Source organism: Girardinichthys multiradiatus, chromosome 19 (assembly GCF_021462225.1).
Source record: "Girardinichthys multiradiatus isolate DD_20200921_A chromosome 19, DD_fGirMul_XY1, whole genome shotgun sequence".
Classification (NCBI taxonomy): domain Eukaryota; kingdom Metazoa; phylum Chordata; class Actinopteri; order Cyprinodontiformes; family Goodeidae; genus Girardinichthys; species Girardinichthys multiradiatus.
The window spans coordinates 22,653,429-22,675,532 of record NC_061811.1 but is presented as its reverse complement, the minus strand read 5'-3'; the positions used below and the strand labels follow the sequence as shown (position 1 = coordinate 22,675,532).

At 39.8% G+C, this 22,104-nt stretch overlaps 1 protein-coding gene across 10 annotated transcripts in view; it reads left to right on the top strand.

Moving 5' to 3' along the window:
• ralgapa1 (Ral GTPase activating protein catalytic subunit alpha 1) overlaps nt 1-22,104 on the top strand; it is a 108,998-nt gene that overhangs the window by 15,374 nt on the left and 71,520 nt on the right. For 7 of the 10 annotated variants that reach the window (XM_047393082.1, XM_047393086.1, XM_047393081.1 and 4 more), the window contains exons 11-27: nt 1,104-1,283; nt 1,380-1,451; nt 1,548-1,696; nt 1,880-2,003; nt 2,240-2,386; nt 2,467-2,557; nt 3,433-3,597; nt 4,062-4,208; nt 9,073-9,276; nt 15,145-15,269; nt 15,355-15,589; nt 16,760-16,936; nt 17,040-17,210; nt 17,301-17,494; nt 17,580-17,678; nt 17,841-17,996; nt 21,926-22,054. In XM_047393082.1, coding sequence (XP_047249038.1) covers nt 1,104-1,283; nt 1,380-1,451; nt 1,548-1,696; nt 1,880-2,003; nt 2,240-2,386; nt 2,467-2,557; nt 3,433-3,597; nt 4,062-4,208; nt 9,073-9,276; nt 15,145-15,269; nt 15,355-15,589; nt 16,760-16,936; nt 17,040-17,210; nt 17,301-17,494; nt 17,580-17,678; nt 17,841-17,996; nt 21,926-22,054 — 2,565 coding nt within the window. Of the gene's footprint in view, nt 1-1,103; nt 1,284-1,379; nt 1,452-1,547; nt 1,697-1,879; nt 2,004-2,239; nt 2,387-2,466; nt 2,558-3,432; nt 3,598-4,061; nt 4,209-9,072; nt 10,891-15,144; nt 15,270-15,354; nt 15,590-16,759; nt 16,937-17,039; nt 17,211-17,300; nt 17,495-17,579; nt 17,679-17,840; nt 17,997-21,925; nt 22,055-22,104 lie in introns of all 10 variants that reach the window. The other 3 variants (XM_047393078.1, XM_047393087.1, XM_047393088.1) reach the window with 3 other exon arrangements.

The window sequence follows — 22,104 nt, the reverse complement described above, 5'->3', positions numbered from 1 at the left end:
CAGAGTCGCTCTCAACGGCGAACAGAATCACTCTTTAGCTAGGAGTCTGTGGCAGGAATTTATAGGCTAAGATAGGAGCTTTCTGAGAGGACTCTGAGAATCTTTGTAAATACGGCCCCTGATCTTTACCAGGATCTAAAATCATCTAAATTTAACCCCAATGTACAAAAACTGACAAAAATGTCACGGTCATCATTTATTCAACAATAATGATGCAAAAATGGAAATGTGTGTGGAAAAACGAAGTACACTCTTGATACTTCATTAGGATTTAAGACTTAAAGTAGCAGTCAGGAGAAGCTAACTAAATGCCTTTAGGTAATCGATTATCATCAGAGTGACCACCTTTTATAAAAGCAGGAGTTTGGCATTTTGCTGCTCAGAAGCATAAATTGGTTTGCTTCAACAATGACGAGGTGGAAAGACATCAGCAATGACTTTACAGGCGCAGTCGTTGCTTCCCATCAGTCGGTGAACAGTTATAACCTCATTCCTAAGCGGTTAAATCGCTATTAGTGTACAGGGAGAAAGATTATTGAACAGTGGAAAACATCAAAGATCGCAAGGAACAGAGAGCTCCACCTCAGACTCTTAACAGCACAAGTTAGTAGGGAGGAATGACGATTTGGATTTTGTTGTGTGCTTTCCTTTTATCATGACATTGTTTAAAAAGATTTTCAAGTTTTATGTGGCCAAGTTACAGAAAGGATACCTCTGCAGCCTCCTGGGCAGTAGATCCCAAGGGCCACAACGGAAAGATGGATGCATGTATCACAAGAGAAAACATTCAGAGTATAATGGTAGCGCCAGAGGAAGAAGTTATATGGTGTTGTATGTTTAGTGTAATTTCAGAATAATTTAGCAGCACACTTCCTCAAACTGTTATTCTTTGTTTACATTAGACACACAAGGGGAAGCAAATGCTGTTTCTAAACCCACAAAAAACAAAAACTACTTGCATGGGCAGATGCTCAGGGATTTATTGTTACATTTACTGGTTGGAGGTCAGATATTTTTTTTTTTTACTTTTTGAAAGGAATAACAGAAATGTACAAATGGAAATAAATGTATGTCTTTTTTTTTTTTTCTTTCCTCCTTTTCAGGGATTACTTCTTCCTATGTGTGAGGCAGCTGCGATGCGTAAAGTGGTTCGAGTTTACCAAGAGTGGATTTCCATGGAAGACAAGCCAGTGTTTATGAAAGAGCCAGACGAAGGTCCGTATCCCATTCCTGCTGCTACCGGTCTGGATACTGGCTCTCAGCTGGGAGACAAAGATGACGAGGTGGGAATTTCTGAAGAACCAAAAATGTAGTGAATCAGAATATTCTTTTTTTATGAATAGCAGTTGCATAATGAATTTATATTCTGTGTTTTTCAGGGAATAAACAAAGAAACTGATGGTGAATTGCTGGAATACAGTGTTCATGCTGGAGTTCAAACAACACTGCAGGCAGGATTCTCACTACACGTTGCTCTGATGCACACTGGACAAGCTTTTGTCATGTTTTTCTTACTAATTTTGTGAAACTGTGTCTATATTCCTCAGGTGTTTATCACCCACTCCTCCAACGTTTTCCTGCTGGAACCCGCTAATGACATCAAGTTCCTTTTAGAGGAACATGTCGACATGTGCAAACGTGTCCTGAACATCTACCGCAGCCTCGTCATGCATGAAACTGTGGAACAGAAAACATGGTAAAAAGGAAACTATAACCTGCCAACAGATATGAGTTCCACATGTCATTTTGCCAAAAAGAGAGTGACGTCCCATTTCCATTTGAAGCTCCATTTGTTATTAATATTTCCAAACTAAAAAACAAGTGCTTAATCATATCTCCTCGTGTCTGATTTAGTAAATATCCCTGTATTTATTTATAGGGAGCAGATCTTACTGGTTTTGCTGAGAGTGACAGAATCTGTCATGAAAAGACCTCCATCCATCATGCCTCAAGGGAAGAAAAGCAACACGCTGTCAGGCAGGCTGGCTGGGCCTATCTTTCAGGTACATAACTGACAGCAATGTTACATTTCTATGCCCTTATTCACAAAGAGCATGAAAGAAACGACTCTTTCTAACTGCTATTAAATAGTTTACGAGAAGCAATACTGATTTATGCAGTGTATGTCTGAGTTTGAATTTAGTAACTTGATATAATTATGCAGCTTTATAAGCTTTAACCACTGGTTTTACATTTTTTCAAATGTTTTTTGTATTTCACTCTTATTTTTTCTGGGCAGACTTTAATAGTTGCCTGGATTAAGGGCAACTTGAACGTCTATATCAGCAGGGAACTTTGGGACGATCTCCTCTGTGTCCTTTCCTCTCTGACCTGCTGGGAAGAGCTGGTTACTGAGTGGTCACTCACCATGGAGACCCTCACCAAGGTATGAAAGCTTTCTTCCTTAAATGTTGCCTGCATTCTTGCTTCTATATAAACTAGATGAATGATGTCTCTGTGTCCTAGGTTTTGGCCAGGAACCTGTACAGCATGGATCTGAATGAGCTGCCATTGGACAAACTCAGTGAACAAAAGCAGAAAAAGCATAAAGGAAAAGGTTACTGAACGTGGTTTGCTTTTAGCAGTACTACATTATTGGCCCAGCCATGTTTAACTCTTCACTATGAAAATAGTCTGTCCACGCATTATTTTATTTTGCTTACCTTGTTTTACTACAAAACAATCAAAGTGCAGGCACTTCATCCTACACCATTTGTCAAGGCATTACAATGCATTGTGAAAGTAATCACACCCTTGAAATATTCACATTCAGCATTTTTCAAGTACAAACATTGATGTATTTTATCTGATAGACCAGCTCAAAGTAGTGCTCCACTGGGAAATGGAAGGAAAATGATACTTGGTTTTCTAAAATGTTTTGCTAATAAAAATCCTGAGCATTCCCTGAGCATAATGTGTCAAATAAATGGGGGTTTTGGTATCAGTTTGAATCTCTGCCCATTCTCAATTCTTCTAAATCCTCTAAAAGGGTATCTTCTTTGCTTGCCCAGATATTAGCTCCATTCATCTTCCCATCAACTCTGATGAGCCTCTCGGGCCCTGCTGAAGAAAAGCACCCCCACATGATGATTCTGCCATCACCATGTTGGTGTGTTCATGGATGAAGTGCAGTGTTAGTTTTCGTGCACGCATAACTTCTCGCATGTAGGGAGAAAAGTTCAGTTCTGGTCTAATTTCTTCCGACCAGAGCAACTTCTTGTTTTTTTAGGGGTATCAGAGTAAAGAGGCTGAATACACATACACAGCACACTTTTCAGATTTTTTTTTGTGAACAATGTTGAAACTATATGTCATTTTCTTTCCACTTCACAATTATGGACTAGTTTAAAGGTGTAACTTTGCAAGACATGGAAATATTACAATACTACCTTCTAGCTTCTCTTAAATTACTGTAATTTGTTCATCCTACAGCTGTGGGTACAGAGGGCCAGCGGCAGGCTGTGGATCGTTCCTTCTCTAAAGGATGGAGCAGAGACCAACCGGGTCAGGCAGCTGCCATGCGCCAGCGAAGCGCCACCACAGCAGGTTCACCTGGCATCGAAAAGGCAAGGAGTATTGTGCGTCAGAAGACTGTAGGTCAGTATCATCTCTGTTTGCAGCTCCCTTTAGCTTATTTTATGTGCTGAAACTTGCCATTTTAAGGCATATTTTCTCATGCTAACCTAGTCTTTGCTGCTATATTTCTAATCCATTTATGCAAAAGATTTGCTTTAATATTCTTGTTCATAACTGTTCACTGTTTTGTTGTATTTTTTGTAGACCTGATCCTGAATCAGTCCTCCTCCACCCTCAGTGTTTCTATCTTTCAATCTTCCCACAAAACCTTCCACTGAGTTCTTGTCTCTTTTTTCTGCTTTGTTTTATAGGTGGCATTAAGCCTGCCTTCTCTCGTAATCTCTATCCAACATTAACATCACTTTAACTTTTTCTCTCTGTCTGCTCTTTCTTTTTCCACTCACCTCTTTGTCTTATTCCTCACCACAACAATACTCTACTTTCCCCTTCCTTTGTTTTCTTAATTTCTCTTCTGACTTCTTCAGCCCTGCGTAGCTGTTCTACGGGGGACTCTCTACTGTCCTCAGCCTTTATTCGCAGTGCTAAGAGTGCTCCTGCTCTGGCTCCGCCTATTCCTGTCCTCCTCCACCACCACCACCCTTTTCTACCCCCTCTTGCCGACCATCTGGCAGGTACACTCTCTTTGCCCTACCTGACGTCCTGCTGCCTGGAAACTATAGATTCCTGCACGTCTGACTGTCACTATTAAGTTTCTTTGTTGTTGGTAGTTTGCACGCTTCCTTCAGGAATGGAGCCTGTTTTTTATGTTAAGCAAACTGAACATTGATCAATGTTGAAGCAGGAAATTTGGCCGTTTGACTTGATACCCTGAGAGTTTTTCAACTCATTATTTTCATTAATTGATTTGTTTTTCATTTGGACCTGAAACCAATCTTTAATTTTGAAATGTTTTTTGCTTAACAAATTCGTAATTAAATGCTACACCTGAGATTTCCACTATCAGAATCATGCTCAATCTTTTGAACAAACCCTTTTAAGCTTTAGGATTTTATCTTTGGCATTAAATATCATGCATGTGAGACCTCCAAAAAGACTTTTGATATTTTTTTCAAAACAGTTTCCGACAAAAACATAGGGCTGAACTTGGGAATAATGTAACACTCCATCTCCAAGTGTTAGTGCTGCCTGAATGGAGCAGTCGAAAATGTTTCATTTGAGGTCTATCTAGACATATTTCTTTGAGACATAATCAAACAAGATGAAACCATGCTGTGCTACAGTATTAATTGTTGAGTGTCAAATAAAAGATTTTCCTCTAAATGTTATTAGACTTACTTAATAATTCAAATTTAACCTAAATTAGAGGTGCATCAATTGATCGGACGGCTGATCGATCTGCTCAAATTTCTTTTTTTGTGCCAATACTTACATGAGAAACCGATTTTATCTACCTTCTGCAAAGGTCTGAAAATCAGCCACTGTCCCCTTTGCTCTGCCGTTACAGTGGGCTCACTGACAGACCGGACCACCAGGTCACGTCTGAATGTGTGCTGCTAACAATAGTCACCCCACTGTTGCCAACTTGGTGACTTTTCAGACCCCTCTAGTGACTTGTTTTTTCAGAAAAGCGACTAACAACAAATCCTGGCTTCTTTTTTCTCTATTATTAGACTTTGGCGACAACATGTAAAAGCACAGATTTTTGATGTTGCCTAATGTTTTTTTTTCACCAAATCTGTCGCACTAAAATAAATCCCTGCATTTTATTCATATAGTTTCAGTCACTTATTCACCTCCCCCACTGTGTGTGCCTCTGATAATTGCCTTTTAGTTGAATATGATATACAAAACTGCACTTATTTTTTTGTAGAATGTTTGACTTTTTGGAGCTATTGTCCTGCCATTGCAGGTTATTTATTTATTTATTTTTTTACATTTTAATAGCCACAAAGCTGCTGCATTTGGACATTTTCTTTTTGCACTACAAGGAAACCTAAAACTCAGGACCCTTTGTCGGAGGTTTACGTTGTTTTGCTAGTTTGTCCTCAACTGACCTCAAACCGCAAAAACCTGCTGTGCACTTTATAAGAAGCTCAAAACAGGCCTGTAGTCTAACATGTTGTGCAAGTTTTGTCTGTTTTCAAAAAGTGAAATAAGGCTAAAGGAACTGATTTTTTAAATTTAGTTAATTTAGTAGTTTGGACAGCAATGCTTTAATCTTTTCATTTATATTTGAGAGCACTACCTCATGTGCAGTTAAAACAAGTTTGTATTGTTTCATGAGTATTGTTTAATATTTTTCAATATAATATGATTAATATTTTTCACATAGAAGGTGTATTCTGACCTTATGACACCTGATAGTGTCAGTTATAAAAAAAAAAATCTGTATTGGCCAAAATCTGAATCGACAGATCAGGCTTTATAACGATTGGTGATCGGCCAGAAAACTGCAATCGGTGCACCTTCATTTTAAATGTTACTTACATGATCTTAGGAGACACATTTTTAGTGTTTTGCAAAAGTATCAATACATTCTTGAACTTTGTTTTATGTTTTTCGTGTTACAAACACACTTGAGTTGGTTTATTGTAGCACATAATTCTGAAGTAAGTAAAATCTTTAAAAACAAGTTTCCAGATAATAATCTGAAATATATTATGTGCAATTCTATTCATTCCCCTCTATTTTAACACCCAAAAATAAAATTCAGTTGCATTCAGAAGAAGAAGTGAAGAAGAGCATTATTCAGAGAAGCAGCCGAGAAATGGTAGTGGCAGCATCATTCTATAAGGTACTGTAAATGGTAACATCTGCCAAAAGAAGAGGTAACAGAGACTGACTTGCTAATGCACACCTTACAAACATATTCTCATGATTCTCATGGAAAAATACTGTTACTGACCCTGTATTGGTATACAGAAATGTTTTTTAAAGAAATCTTCAGGTTAATATCAGTTGTTTTCTGTAAAGTGATAATTTGGGCGTCAATATTTGATTAAAAGTCATCTGAGCTGGAAACTAAATGTAAAATGAATACAATGACGGATAATACAGAAAGGTATTTTGTCATGTCTGCAGTCGCTGTTTCTGATATACATCTGTACGCATGGAACTGGACCTGCCTGTTCTCCTGTCTTCTTGCTTGTAACATCTTTCACCATACTTGTCTTCCTGCCCAATCTCCTGCCTGTCCATTTCCATGAAATCACATGCCTGTGGCCTTTTCCTTCAATCGATTGCTTGGTTCCCCTTCTTGTTTAACCTCCCACCTCTTGTGTTATGTGTATTTTATCATTATTGCAGTTATTTCTTACAGATTTTGTATACCAGTCATCCTCTAATTTTCTCTAAACATTCTTGATGCTTGTATATGCATGCTGTTTGTTTCTTATGTGAATTACGGCTGTCACAATAGCCTTTTATGTAAAATAAGAGATGCAAAGATCAGAGATTTTGTGGCCAGTTTCTGATACTGATTTTAGCAAATTCCTATTTCTCAATTAATACTATAAGGAACAATGTTCACATAATTTTTTGTTTAGTTTTTAAATAAATGTGAAATTTAACAGTCCTTACAAATGGATATAGTAAAATAAAACACCTCAAAACTCAAGTCTCTTTCTACACTGCATTAAAATGTATGAGGAGCAGTGATGACTTGTCAAATCTGTGAGATGGAGATATGAGGCTGTTACTCAGCTGTAAAGCATTTCATTTTCATTTCAAAACGCAAAGAGGGATTACCAAGGCAAAATTACTACCAATAGCATTTGATATTAGTGTTTAATGCGACATGGCTAGTAGAGCCAGGCATTTAACCCTAACCCTATCCAGCATATTCCAAGACAAATTTGGACGCTTCAAAAGGATAAAATGGAGCAATCTTGCTTCCTTTTATCTGCAGACAACTCACTCCCTGTAAGTTAGTTATCAGCCTGGACGAGCTGCCAGCATGTCCCCGTACATAATACAGGATCGTTTCTAGAGGCTTCTTACACCTTTATGCATAATCTTACTTCATTTCCCTCAGTAACAACTTCCACACTGAAGAGTTTTGTGTTTCTTATTGGGAAAAAAATGTCCAATGTTTCATATTTCTGACTAACTTATCAAAAATCGGGCACGGTTGAAGAAAATCGCCTAATTTCAGTCACCAGCTGAAATCTCATTGCATCTCTGATGTAAAATTATATTATCAAATCTAAATGAAACACAATATCACATCCTTTGTGTATTCATGTTTCCTAAAGACGTGTCTTTCAGAGACTTCAGACCTGCTGAAAATAGTTGTTTTGTCCTTACACTTAAGTGTTTGTCCTCAATTTGTTTCCTCAAAGACATGAGAAGTTTAAAAAGCACCTGAAATACAAAGAAAGGCTTGACTGTCACCCATTTAAAAGATTACAAGAAAGTCTCTTTAAGAGCAAATAATAAGAAATTAGAAGGGGTTTAAAACGCATTTGTTGTGTAAGAACCCAGACCAATTTCTCCTTACACAAAAATTAAAAGCACAAACTAAAAGAAGCTCATAGATCATAATAAAACAAAATTAGATGGTAGATGTTTTTTAGTATTGCTATGTAAGGATTCAGTTATCTTTAATGTTCTAATCTGTTAAAATGTGCATTTATCGCTATAAATCCTATTAAATAACAATATATTCTAAAATAGATTGATTCCCACTTATTAAGTAGAAATCAATCAGTAGTTCCCACACCTGATATTCATTTTTCGAGGCTAAAATGCTAAAGCTTACAAAGAGTGTTGGCAGAGTGAGGACGTTGAAGTAAGCAAACCAGGAGATTGTGGGTTAATAGTAATTGAAATCATCATTGCAATTTTCAGCAACAGCATCACAATTACATATCTTTCTGACACTGTGCAACCTTAATCTAGAACATGATTTTGAAGTTCTGTAATCATTAGCAAAATTTGACCTTTTAGAGACAAAAAACAAGTAGGTTCTGCCAAAGTTGCTGACTAGGTTCACCTACATTTTGGAAATAATGCCATCCCAACACAAATTCACATAATGTCACATAATTGCAGTGGAAGATTGAATACACATCTTGAGTTATAATAATTGTATTAGACAGGATGTTGTGATATTTTTGTTGAATATTGCTGTATAGGCTATGTTTTCTTCACACTCCTTTCATCATGGTGACCTCATCATTCTCCTTGAGCTTTAGCATCTTGGTTCCTAAGATCTCTTTCAGCTGTGGGTATAAAAGACAATGAAAATTTCTCCAACTGGGTAATATATTATTGGTAACGAGAGCTGGATGGTATCTAAAATCAACAGCATATGAATTATTGAGTCGTAGCAGTGCTTTGTGATTGTAGCTGGCTGGATATGTTGTGCAGCTCCTGTTATAATTGGTTCGGACTGAGGATAAAGCTGAAGGAGGGATTTTCCACAGCATTGAAATTATGTTAAATGCATGTCATGGTGGCTTCTATGGGTTAAGCTCTTTCACATTTATTCCAGTGATCTCATCAGCTCTAATTCACTCTGTTCCCAATTACCAGATCTCGAGGACCCCCCAATCACGCTGACAACCCGCACCTCACGAACACGCCACTCATCACAGAGCGATGAGACTCCGCCCACTACATGTTCCACGGTCTTCCAGGGAAGAGCTTGTGACCTGGATGCCCCGGCTTCATCCTCCCTTGCGCGGAGCAGCAGCGCCTCTGACATCATGGAACCGTTCATCACTGAGCGGGTCAAAGGTGAAGACACCCAGAGGGATCCCATTTCCTTCCCGAATCCTCCACACCACTACTCCACAACTACCTCCTCACTTGCAGCCAACAGCCACACAACTCCGCCTCTCTCACAATCCCTCACCTCCCCTGATACCACACCTTTCACCTTCTCCAATGGTGTTTCCTTGTCCTCAGAGCCACAAGATGATGCTAGTGTTTATAACCAGTGCTGGTTTCGAGCTGGTTCTGGAAGCCACTGCTCTACCTCTGACTGGGTGAGCAGCTGGGACTCTGCCTTCGCCTTTTCATCTGAAAAGGAAATTGATGCAGACGAGGGGGAAATCGGTTGTGAGGCTGAGGAGGACGATTTATTCTCCTCCATCCGAGACTACGTCATTCAGATGGGAGGTGAAAAGAAAGAGGAGGCCAAAGAGGGAGGTGTTGGTCATCTGTTAGATAGTTTTGTTGCTTTACCGGCACAGGAAGCCAGGTCTAAATTAGAGTACACAGGACAGTTAGGGGAGGAGAAGCAGGTGGTAAATGAGGACAGACGGGTAAGTAAATCAGCAAGGCACAGCAGTGTGGATTCCACTGAGGAGACTGAGGCAGAGCAGCGTAGTATTTATGAGTGTCTGGAGCTACAGTGTGAGTGGCCGTCTCCCAGTGTTAAAGGGAGCGCTAGCTTAGAAAGAGACTTAGGGGAGAAAAAGGCAGCTGGAGGGACTGCTGGAGCAGGACAGGAAGGGAAACTTGGCTTGTGGAGGGAGATAGGAGAAAAGAGACAAGAGGATTACAGAGAATCAAAAGAGAGGGCCCCTTTAATTAGACAGGATTCAATCACAGCTGAAATTAACCCTGAATCATCAACTCCCCAAACATTAGACCCTGCTAAATTAAAAATTTCCCGTAGTAGCACCAAGCGGCACCAGTCTGCCGGTGTCCATGTCAGCTTTCGGCCCTCAACAGAATCCGTCCAGTTCCACAACCCCCTCGAGAACAAGGAGGCCCACTGGAGAGCCAGGCTGCGTCGGCTCAGTCATTTCCACACGCACAGCCACTCAGCTGGGGAGAGGACAACCAGAGCTGGGGTGGGCTCAGGGGTGAAGCTAGGAGCAGAGGGTCCAGGTAAGTTTGGCTCAGGGAACGGAATAGGCCATAAAACACGAGCAAATGAGAGGTTTTTGCCTGGAGCTTCTGCAGGTAGCACAGAACCTTCTGCAGAGAGCCTGGAAAACAGACTCGGGACAGGAGGGGACACGCAGCACCCAGGATCCTGTATGGGTTCCGGTCTGGGTCCAGAGGACAACTCAGAGGGCTTGTCAGGCACTTCAAGCTCCTCAGGGATGTCCTCAGGAGTGCGAGGACGTTTGGGACGGTCCGCCCTGCGATCCCGAGTCTCCCGCTCACGCTCCCAGGAGCCCGGCATCACTACCTCACGACACCACCAGGGGGCACTTCTCGGAGGCATGTATAAGACCGTTGTCCACGCCTTGTCCTCCAAACCTCGGCCCAGAGGCCAAGGTTCATCCCAGGGGTCATCGCCGCAGCGACAGGCCAGGGCCACCACGGGAGACGCTTCGCTAAAGGATCTCTACTCCCACGTCCTGGGCTACTTTGGACGAAAGACGACAACGCCAGGTGAGGATTGCGACGAACGAAGTGCTCACAGAAGACACAACTGTGGAAAGAAATGCTCACCAACACATAAATACCAGCCGCTCTCTTTCCTTTTTGGCTGTTTTTAACTGGTTTGTTATGATGGAATGATATTTTTGGCTGAAACTCATCATCTTGCTCTTGGACTGAAACTGAAACTCCCTGATGATGTTTTGCTCATGAACGTAGCCCCCTCCTCCAGCCTGCCTCCTTTCTAGGACCCCGCCTCCTTCCACAACCTTTCACCTGTTTCTGTAGGTCAGAAGCTCCACCCCTCCTCCTGTTCTGTCTTTTTAAAGGGCTTTGGGACTTTAATGTTTGCACCTCCTTCTCCCTCTCCTCCCTTTCCTCAATTTTTGCATGCGGCCTCTTTGAGTCTTATTTTACTTCCTCCTTGGAAACTGGTCCCTCTTCAGTTTTACAGAAGAAATCAACAAATGATTGCCTCTGGAAAGAAAATAAAAGCACCAACAAAAAGAAAATTAACTACCATTCAGAATGGTGCCAGAGGTTTTGCTGGACTCTCCAGCTTCAGACCCTTGTTTGCTGTTGGATTCTGAGTCTTAAGACAGAAAATAGGTTAATAAAGTGTAATACATTTCCAATCCACTAGATGACAGCACAAGACCTTTTAAGAATGACCAGTGTGGTTTTTGGTAGACTGAATTTAAGTCTGTAAGAAAGAAATACAGTTTGCTGAAATGGTTATTTGCCCAAATACTGAGGTTATGTTTACTGCTGAACCACTATAAAAAAATATTTCTATTCATCCTCACCCTGAGGGAGATGTTTGGTGAAAATGTCTTGATGTTTTATAGGATCACTAAGATTCATCATTTGAATCTGTCTTGATGTGGAGCTGCTGTGACTACATCTCCTTTTCTTAACCTTTGTTTTTTTGCTTCTCAACTAGTGCCACTTTTTCATTTGTTTTGTCCACTTATTTGCAACAGAGGTAATGCAGTGATGCTGTTGCATCCTGAGCTATTTTAACAAGTGTTGAAATAGAGGTTGCATTCTTGCATGAATTCACTTACATCAAATTTACTGGTGTATTTTAGCTACAGTCACGGTTGAAGCACACCCTCTTTCTGTAATAAGACCTAATAACAATGACCTGGTCTTTACAAGGTGCTAACATTATTTATATCACCAACTGTGCAAAAATAAACAACAAATTGCACACTGTTAATAATTATTAAGAAAACATGCGGCAAAGATTGAAAAGCTCTTTGTGGCAAAACGAGGTATAGCATTGCTGATTCTATAGGGTTCAGTAAGGGAAAGCAGCATAGTGTTGGTAATGATCAAACATGCTTAATTGATTATCATCAGTGGGACCAACTCTATAAAAGCAGGAAATTTGGTAGTTTAATGTTTTGGAGTCTACAGGTTATTGTTAAGGCAGAAGGTAAGGAGCAAAGACCCGACAGAAGCAATTGTTGCGTTACATGGCCATTTAGAAAAACTTTAAAGTTCAACGTTCCAAAGAGAGAAACATTATTCACAAGTGAAAAACATCCAGGACAGCTACCAATCTTCCCAGTAGTGGTTATCCCTGCAAGTTTACCCTAGGATCAGAACATGCAATACTCAGAAACATAAAAAAAAAAACTCAGAAGCTCGATCTGAAGCCCGTTTCGGCCACAAACCCCCCCATTGTCCTTTCACATACACAAGTCAATCCAAAGTGATCATGGGCCGTGTGTGCTTTCACAGCATCCTGTTGAGATTGTAGAATCAAAGGGGCATGGCTTGCAACTCACAGCCTTCCACTAAGTGATGAACAAGGAATCAGCTCCATGCTGCTATGCCCTTTTCACATCCATTGAGTGCTATAAATACAAGCAAAGGTGCAGTGTATCATCATCATCGTGTTTTTATCTGCATCAGTTATCGTCAAACGCAGCAAACACGATGGTGGATTTGGGCTTATGCAGCCACAGGACTTGGACATATTGCAGTCATTGAGTTGATCAGTAACTCCTCTGTTTACAAAAATATTTTAGAGTGAAGGCTGGCCATCTGTCTGCCGTCTGAAGCTTGGCCCAAACTGAGTCAACAACGGTAAAATAATCATAAACACAGCAGCTAATCTACAGACAACTAGCTAAAAAAAGAATCAGGGTCGCCTAAAGTCCAGTTCATTTAATCACTGGGTTTACTTAGTTTTCCCCTTGTACACTTAAGCCCAAACATATTCATACCCATGGATATTTAGATTTTAATTATTCTAATTATCTGATATTCATGTCGAGACTAAGTTTTTATATTGCAACGCCCTACCGTATATGTTGTATCCCTACCAGCAATTCCTTTTAGGATACTCTGTCAGGAATGGCTTTTGTATCACTGGGTCTTCAGCAGCTTGGAGTGTTCCTAAAAGGGCAAAAACTATTGATGCATCTCTGTAAATTTTCTAAACTAATGATTCCCTGATATGCAGATAGAGTAACATTTCGTGTTTGACATCAGTGGTGAAGGTTTGACAGTGGTAGTTTTTTTTTTACTGAGTTAGCTCTCTGTTGTCCTTTTAGTGATTGCTCAGATATTGTTGACATAATCCATCTCTTTGGGCCAAGCATATAGAGAACATTCAGACCAAAAACATTGTATATGTGAGCAAAGAACAGATCTTTTTACACAAGTCCATAGTATCAAATTCCTTTCAGACATGATAGCATAATGGCAAATAACCATTACAGTTGAATACTCTACAGATGGTTATTTCTAATAGCTCCTTTGGAGTCGTGTCTCTACAACAAAATAATTGTGTGCCGGGCCTGATATGGGCTGAGTTTAGTTTCAACTTTGTGTCATGTTAGGTCACATTGTAGGCAGAGGTAAAATTATATCTGCAGGGCTTAAAATTTTAAACAAAGTCTGTTTTGTGCTGTGCTTCGAGTGGCTGTGGTATTTTAAAGCCAGTTTGAAATACTGTCACTTTACGTTCAGTAAGCTCTAATGACTAAATTCCTTCCTGTTATTGGCCCAATAAGCAGCTATAGATTCATGGGTTTGATTTGATCCACTATGAAGGTGGCAGATTTACCCCCAGAGCAATCTTGAATTTTTATAGGCTTGCTACTTTTCAACTCAAAAAAATCACTGTCATTGCATCCAAGCTAGCAGTATTATAAGCCAAATAATCATAACTACACTAATATTATACCTTTGGTTTGCTGCTTGTTTTAACCTAACAAAGTTATACCCTCACTTTGGCTTTTTGTGCATGATTCAACTTAACTCCTGCATTGCTTTTCTGGGATGTGATGAGCCTGCTGTTTTGGCTTTTTGTTTATTTGACATCCTCAAGGCCCAAAGTACATTCACATCAGGACTACTCTGACAATAATGACAAACGTTAGGTTCAGTTCATGTAATGAGTATTGTGATATATTAGTTTAAATTCATCTTGTTTAAGATTCAGCTGCTGTTTTTTTCCCTGTTATGTATGTCCAAAATGTTAAGAATAATTATCCAAAAAGCTTACCATTTATTTACCTTACTTACCTCGACTAAGCTAGTCTTGGTAGCTTACACAACCAGATCTGTGTTATTCAGGGTTTCTGCACAATCTTGAAAAGTATAGAATTTGCACCAAACTAAACTTAGGTATTGAAAAGCATTTGTAATTCTTGGACTCTCTTCCATGGTCCATTTTTCAGAATATAAAGTCCGCCTTTCTAAAGATAATATGCTCAAAGTAAGTCCTATAGTTTTCAGACTGATTATCCAGAGTTATCTTGAGATAAAAGGATAGGAACTTGCTGCAACAAAAGATGTATCCTATTTTAACACTAGCTTGAGATCTTGGTACATCAATAAAATGTAATCTACAGTTTTCATTGTTTTCTGAAGTTTTTTGAGATGATCATACAGTTCTCCAGAAAAGATCTCAGTTTCTTGAGATAAGTTCTCGTTTAAGATAACTCTAACTCTCACCATGATGTTGCCATTTGGTTCTTTTGGTTTAGGTCTGTAGTTTTACAGTTTAGTCAGTATCTTAATGTTTCAGTCTCTGAGTAAAAATATTCTCCCACCTGCACACTGACACAGTTACCTGTTATTGGGAAGTTATGCTTTTGGTAATTAAACCGGCTTTTTGTAAAGTTTTGGAGCTTTTCGTGCTTTAAAAGCACTGATATGTCCCCCCAACTTATTTTTTCTCCTTTCCCTTTAAGTGTTTTTGTGCAAAAACGTTCCCAGAGTGCATTTGCTTTTGTGTGTGTGTAGCCAACAAAGAGGAGGTAGTCCAGAAAGCCCGCCCAGTGTCCAGTGATCTTGGGAGCAGCAACCCAAACTTCTCTGACCTGATGGATGAGTTTATTCAGGAGAGACTAAGAACCAAAGGGACAGTGGTCAGTACACCTAAGGTATATTTTCTGTAATTAAATTGGCATAGATTATCAAAGCTATAAGTACCACTTTCCCCCTGACAAACAGGGTCGTCGGGGAAGCAGTCCAGTGGGTCTTGAGGTTCCCAAAGACCTCCCGGAGCTTCTGGAGACCAGTCAGGGGGCAGGGTGTAGACCCACAGATGATCCTCGACCTGTTGATGACCCTGGAGTTCCCTCTGAGTGGACGTCACCTGCTAGTGCCAGCGGTTCCGATGTTATTAGCTCCGATAGCCAGTCAGATTCCTTTAATGCCTTTCAGTACTCAGCATGCAAATTTGATAGTAAGAAACCAACTTTATCTCTAATACACTTCTAAAATATGTCTGTAAAAATGGTTATTTTGTTTATTTTAATATTTTTTATTTGTTCTAAATGAAATCCCAGCGAGATCCTTGTAAAACACAATAGATTGTATCGGAGCTGCACAAAATATTAAATACTAATCGCAATATCAATGTGTGTCATATTACAATCTGAAAGGACTGCTAGGATCCAATGTTTAGTAAGATATTATTTTCAAGTTCCATGCATTGACATTCTGTATACTAATGATATATGTGCCCTGTTTGATAGACCTTAACCGCCCTCGATACTCACATTTGATACATATTGTTAATATTAAGATGCTAAAGCCCCCAAAAAGTGGTGGAGAATTTGAAGAAAAAGAAAGAAAATGGAATAATGTGGGTCAATTATAATCACAACTTTCGTTGCAATCCTCAGCAACAGGATTACGTTGTCATGTTTACCTGACATCCTTCATCCCTAGATCATACCTAAAATTAAGTACAAAAATACAGAAATGTTTTTTCTCTCTGTTTATTTTTCTGAAAAACAATTAAACAAAAAATGCTGTTTTTGCAGAATAACCAAAATCCTTAAACAAATGGATTACGGTTTGAGTTCAGCTTCTTAGAAACAAACAATTTCCTGCATGTTAAGTTTTATTCTACTCTATTTTGGTGTACTTTCAGAAACGGGGGTAATTCTGCTTCCCTTGTTTGGTGTTATCATTCTGTCTATTTTCAGGTTATGATGCAACTCTGCATTACAACATTCACAGTCCTGGTAAACAGAAAATACACCCTCTATGATTTTGGTTCTATGTATCAGGGCAGTTTGTATTATTCATTAAGCTCCAGTTATTTCAAAATTTAAAACTTATTGTGTGGAAAAACTAAGTACACCCTTGTTGCTGCCCACACAGGATTTAGGAGTGAACGTTGCAGCCATGTGCTGCTATTCAAATGCATTTGATGCATTCTATAAAGTTTTGGCTGTGTGTCGCTCTGGAGCGTACAGATGTGTGTTAGCGCAGTGCAATGGGGTTGAGACATCAGAAAGACAAATAAGGACAAAATAGACATGTTTGTTAAAAATGTAACTAACTGAAACCCTGCTTCAATAGCCTGGTTGATTGCCATGACCCATTGTTTTCTTTTTTTTGGCAGATTTTACATTCGGTTCAGATACATGTGTGGGAGGAGCTGGTGGCGGCCGAGGCAGCTCACTGGACCAGGATAGCCTAGGTGGGGGCTTGGTCTGTGACGAACATGAAGTAGCCAGTTTGACGACACTCCACCTTGACTCCGAGACCAGCAGCCTTAGCCACACAGTCACTGTAACTGGTACGTTGTCTAATAATAAGCACCAGAAACAAACCACATACTAATAGTCAGGAGTTGTTTGTTTTGCCTTTCATTTCTACATGTGCTTCTCGCTCTTGTTTAGGGTCCGAGAGTGCCTCGCCCATGCATTCCCTCGGGGGCTCCCGTTCCCAGACCCCTTCTCCAGCCACGCTTACAGCTGAACACACTGATCACACACATAGTCAGCCGCACACACACTTACAGCTGGACCAGAAACTCCACAGCTCTGTACTACAGACCCCTGATGATCTTGGTAAAACTTTACATAGATCCTTTAAGTGTTCTCGCATTATTCTCCTCCAGTCAGACAACAGTCTCTGATTGACTTATTGACTGATTCCAGAAACAAGTGAGTTCCCCAGCGAGGACTGCAGTGTGATGGCAGGCGGCTCTCTAACTGGATGGCATGCAGATGTTGCCACGGTTATGTGGAGGAGGATGCTAGGTATCCTGGGAGATGTTAACTGCATCAAGGACCCAGAAATCCATGCTCAGGTGTTTGACTACTTGTGTGAACTGTGGCAGAACTTGGCCAAGGTTGGTACTGATACATCTGTCTATTGTGCAAATAATTTTAACACTTTCACCAAGGATTGGAGTTCAGAGACATTTGTGTTTTCAGATTAGGGATAATTTGGGTATTTCTCTGGACAACCAGTCGTCCCCCCCACCTCCTGTTCTGATTCCTCCTCTAAGAATCCTCACCCCTTGGCTCTTCAAGGTAGGTGTGAGCAAGATTTGTCTCCGTTGTTTACTCCACTGAGACCTTCTCATTTGTTAGAATAAATGTCTCTGTCTGAGTATCAGCCAGTGTATTTTTTTAAATAACAGTCAAAATGTAATGATTAAATTAAAAATGTATTTCCATGCATATTTCCTTTAGGCCACCATGCTGACTGAGCGCTATAAGCAGGGAAAGCTTCATGCCTACAAGCTTATCTGTAGGATCATGAAGAGACGACAAGATGTTTCCCCAAACAGTGACTTTCTCACACACTTCTACAACATCATGCACCAAGGGCTGCTGCACCAGGACCAGGTCTGTGTTGCATGTGTCATCAAATATAAACAATATATGTGACAAATGCTATAATCCAGCTCAGCTAGGGAGATTTTACTGAATTATCAAGATATTTTAATAGAAAAAACATGTTCAAAGTGCTACTAATGAATCAAATATCTCTGCTACCGTCGGCTTAATTGAGGATAATAAACAGTGGACATTTGTACAGCCCTCCCCTTTTCCCATGAGGACCTATTTTAGTTTTTTTTACTTTAACATTTCACAAGTTTGGAGCAAACAGAGGTGTATTTCTCACTATTCCCATTTGCCCGTCTAGAGTCTTTGTTCCCCTCATAGGCTCTCTTCTCTTAAACTCAGTAGTCAGGTTTTCTGTAGGATTTAGGTCTGAGGACTGGTGGTGGATGAAGGTTAATATTTTGTCTTAACCATTTCTGTGTTTTTTTGACCTTATTTTTTTGGATCATCGTCCTACTAAAACACCCAGAGGCAAACCATTTTCAGTTTTCAGGTAGATGTCACCAGACTTTTTTCTTTAAGAAATGTTCTTGTATTTCCTTAATGATGCCATACACTCTAACTGGGTTTGTGGGGCTTTGGGGAGAGACAGACTTACAGCTAGGGATGGGTACCTTTCACATTTGAACCGATACCGTGCCGATACTCGGTACCTGGAAATCGATACTGGTACTCAACGGTACCAGTTTTCGGTACTTTTGTGTGCGTTTATGTGGTAATAAATGTTAATTCGTTTAATAATAATATCTCACAAATTTTTAGTTTAACATATTTATTTCTCAATACATAAACTTTAATGAACATATCAAAACAACATCCAGCTGTTTGTATTGTAACATCTCACTTGTTTCAAACATTTCTTCAACATTAAAACCCTTAACTGACTACGCAGTGTAATGCACAAATTAAAACCCAGCCATGTTGTTGGCTGCAGACGAGTCGCTAACAAATGCAGGCGTGCTAACGGTACTGAATGCAAGAGTTGTAGCTGTAGATCTGAGGCTGACAAAAATGGTCTTTTCAGCCTTGACAAATATCTTGTGCTTAACCAGGTCAATGTATATACACACACACACACACAATGGCTGGGCCCATGGTTTCTTCTGACTGCAGCCTGTTTAAGCGGTCTACATAATCAATAGAAAGTTCTTACGAAAAAAAATAATAATGTTTATTTATCTTCTACCTACTGTATTTATGTTATGTCTACATTTATCTTTTTTCTTCATCTTTATTTCTCCTTCTTTCTGTCTCTTTATCACATATTTTGTTGCTGTCTCTTTCCATCTTTCTTTTATCCATCCATCCATCCATCCACCCACCCACCCATCCAAGCTCAGTCTTATAGATCCAGCCGGATAATTTCACCTCTGACAGCCAAGCCAGGTCAAAAACTTTGAATCGGTGGTGACTGGACTTCCGCTGCGTGTCAGGGGCACGGCATGAAGCACTTCTACCTTCGCCATATGTACCAGGAGTCGGACAGTTAGCCTTGCTGCTGCTCGCAGGAGAGGAAATGCTGCCATTAAAACTAAATTTGCCGCTTTTTAAAACCGCAGATATCCTTGCCTGCTTTCTAGGTTTTAGCGGCATGTTTTTCTGTCCACTGTAAGGAGCTTGTTGACCTGCGTGCGAGCGCACGTAACTCAGTGGGTCAGCGTCAGAGTTGGTGACACAGAGTATGAAGAGTGTGTTTTCGTCAAGTTTGGCCATAGAAAGTAGAGTAGCGACGACGTAGGGCCAGAGATCCTTCACGGCGTGATCTATTAAAACGAATGACATTAACTGTTAAAACATACTATTACTACTGACGTGATCCTCTTGGTGGGGCGCTGCGCCCCCCTTAAATAATGATAGGGGAAACGCTGCAGGTCCCGCCGTTTGTCTTGCACATTGCATCACAAATATTGCAACGAGCATAATCTGCATCGCATTTTGAGAAGTGGAGCCATACTTTCGAGCGCTTTCTATCAGCCATGCTTTGTTGACGGTACCAGCAGCTACTGACGTCATTACGCTCTTGTGCGTGCCATGTTGTGTTCATGACTGGCTTGGAAAATCACTCACTCTTCCACTCCCTCAGTGTTAACATGATGCGTTTAGGTACCGAAACATGGTACCATTTGATTTTACGTAAATCGATACTCTAGTACCGACGGAATTCAGTCAATACCTATAAAAGTATCGAATTTGGTACCCATCCCTACTCACAGCATTACATTTCCTCCACCATACTCATCAATGAGCATAAATTGCCTTCCATAGCTTCATCCTTTGTTTTAAGCCAGGACCAGGGCTGTCAGTTGCGTAATAGCTCAATCTTAGGCTACATTTACATTGCAGCTTGAAGTGAATCCGATTTTTTTTCACCCTTATGCGACCTGTATCAAAACTTTTCATGACAGTCTGAACGACACAGATCCGTCAAATGCGACCTGTGTCTGTACGGCCAGGTCGCATCCATCCAACCTGAACATCATTGATACTCGACAAACGTCACTATTCTGGATAGCGTAAGCGGGAAGAAAAACAACAACCATGGCGGACGTGGCTCACTTTCTTTTCGATCTTTTTAAAACTTTGCGTTGTGAATGTGCTGGCTCGGGTTGGAAAACAACTTAGAAATCGCAAGATACATCCAACATTTCCATCCATATTTATTTCCGCAAACACTAAGCACGCTCGCTACACGTAACGTCATTGCGTCGTCTACTGCGCATGCGGGACACTTAAGTTGTATGAATGCAGTTCACATAGGAAATCGGAATTGAGCATTAAGACCTGCAGTGTGAATGTAGCCTAAGTCTGATCTGACTCAAACATATGGTTTCAATTAAGTCACAGTAGAGTTTAGCAAACTCGCCTTTATTCAATTGTGATGACAGAAAAGTTTTTTTCCCGTCATGTCTGTCAAATAATGAGGAATGGTTTTGACAAAAAAGTCACATTATCCTATTAACAACTGCCAGTTTGATTTTTCTTTTTTTTTATAGCAAAAACAAAACTTGAAGAGGACTGAGCAGGTGTTGGAAAATGAATGAATCAAATAACAAAATGCATAGAAATAAGAAAAAGGCTCTTAAAGGGCATTTTGGAAATCAGAGGTTAAGCAGCAGGTTGAGTACCTGGAACACACCATGTATGTTTATGCTCTGAAAAAAAGGGCAAGTTTAGGCAAGTAGTTTTTTGCTGCCATTTCCTAAGTTATGCTGAGCTGCCTTACTTAATTTACATCTTCTTTTGTTTTTCCCATTTTGAAGACTAAATAGGACAAAGTACCGCTTTTTATATGTGTAAATATTGTTGTTTTTTATTGTTTTTATCTTCCTTTTGTTTCATATTTACCTATTTTATTCTGTAACTTATTTATTCTTGACTGAGCCAAGGGGCCTGTCAACATTATTATTCCATGTGTGTGATAATGCCTATAAAAATAACTAAAATGTCCTTATATTGAAAAGGCTTCAGTTAAATTTATTTTATAGGAAGTTTTGGAAAACATACCTTTGTAAAAAAAAAAATCATTTTTTTCTTAATTTTCGTCTTAATTGAGTTCTAAATAAATGTACTAAAATTGAGGGTTTGATTTTTCTAAAATTTCCAGTGTAAAATTATAATACTGCAACAAAATATTAATTCCTTTTTACACATCTTTGCCAATGGTGGCACTAATTGTGGATGGAGCTGTACAGTACATGAGTAGCTGGTGTTGTAAAATGCTTCAGAGCGATCTTTAGAAAGCCTGGGGAGGTATTGATAAATGATTACATGAAAAATCACAATTAATTCTGGCTACTTGGAGGCAAAATATAGGAGAAGGGAAGGCTTACTCAAGACTTTTACATAGCATTGTTTGTACCTGAGTGAAAAAGGCACTTCAAATTGAGAAAAAAGTTTTCTGTTTTTTTCAATCAAAATGTTGTCTTTAGGACATTGTGAATACCATCATCAAGCACTGCAGTCCCAGGTTCTTCAGTATCGGTCTTCCTGGAGCCACCATGTTGATTCTGGACTTCATCATCGCAGCTTCCAGAGTCACTGCATGTTCATCACTCAATGTAAGGAACAAGGAAGCACACAGAGTTCTGTGCAGGAATAAATGGAAATG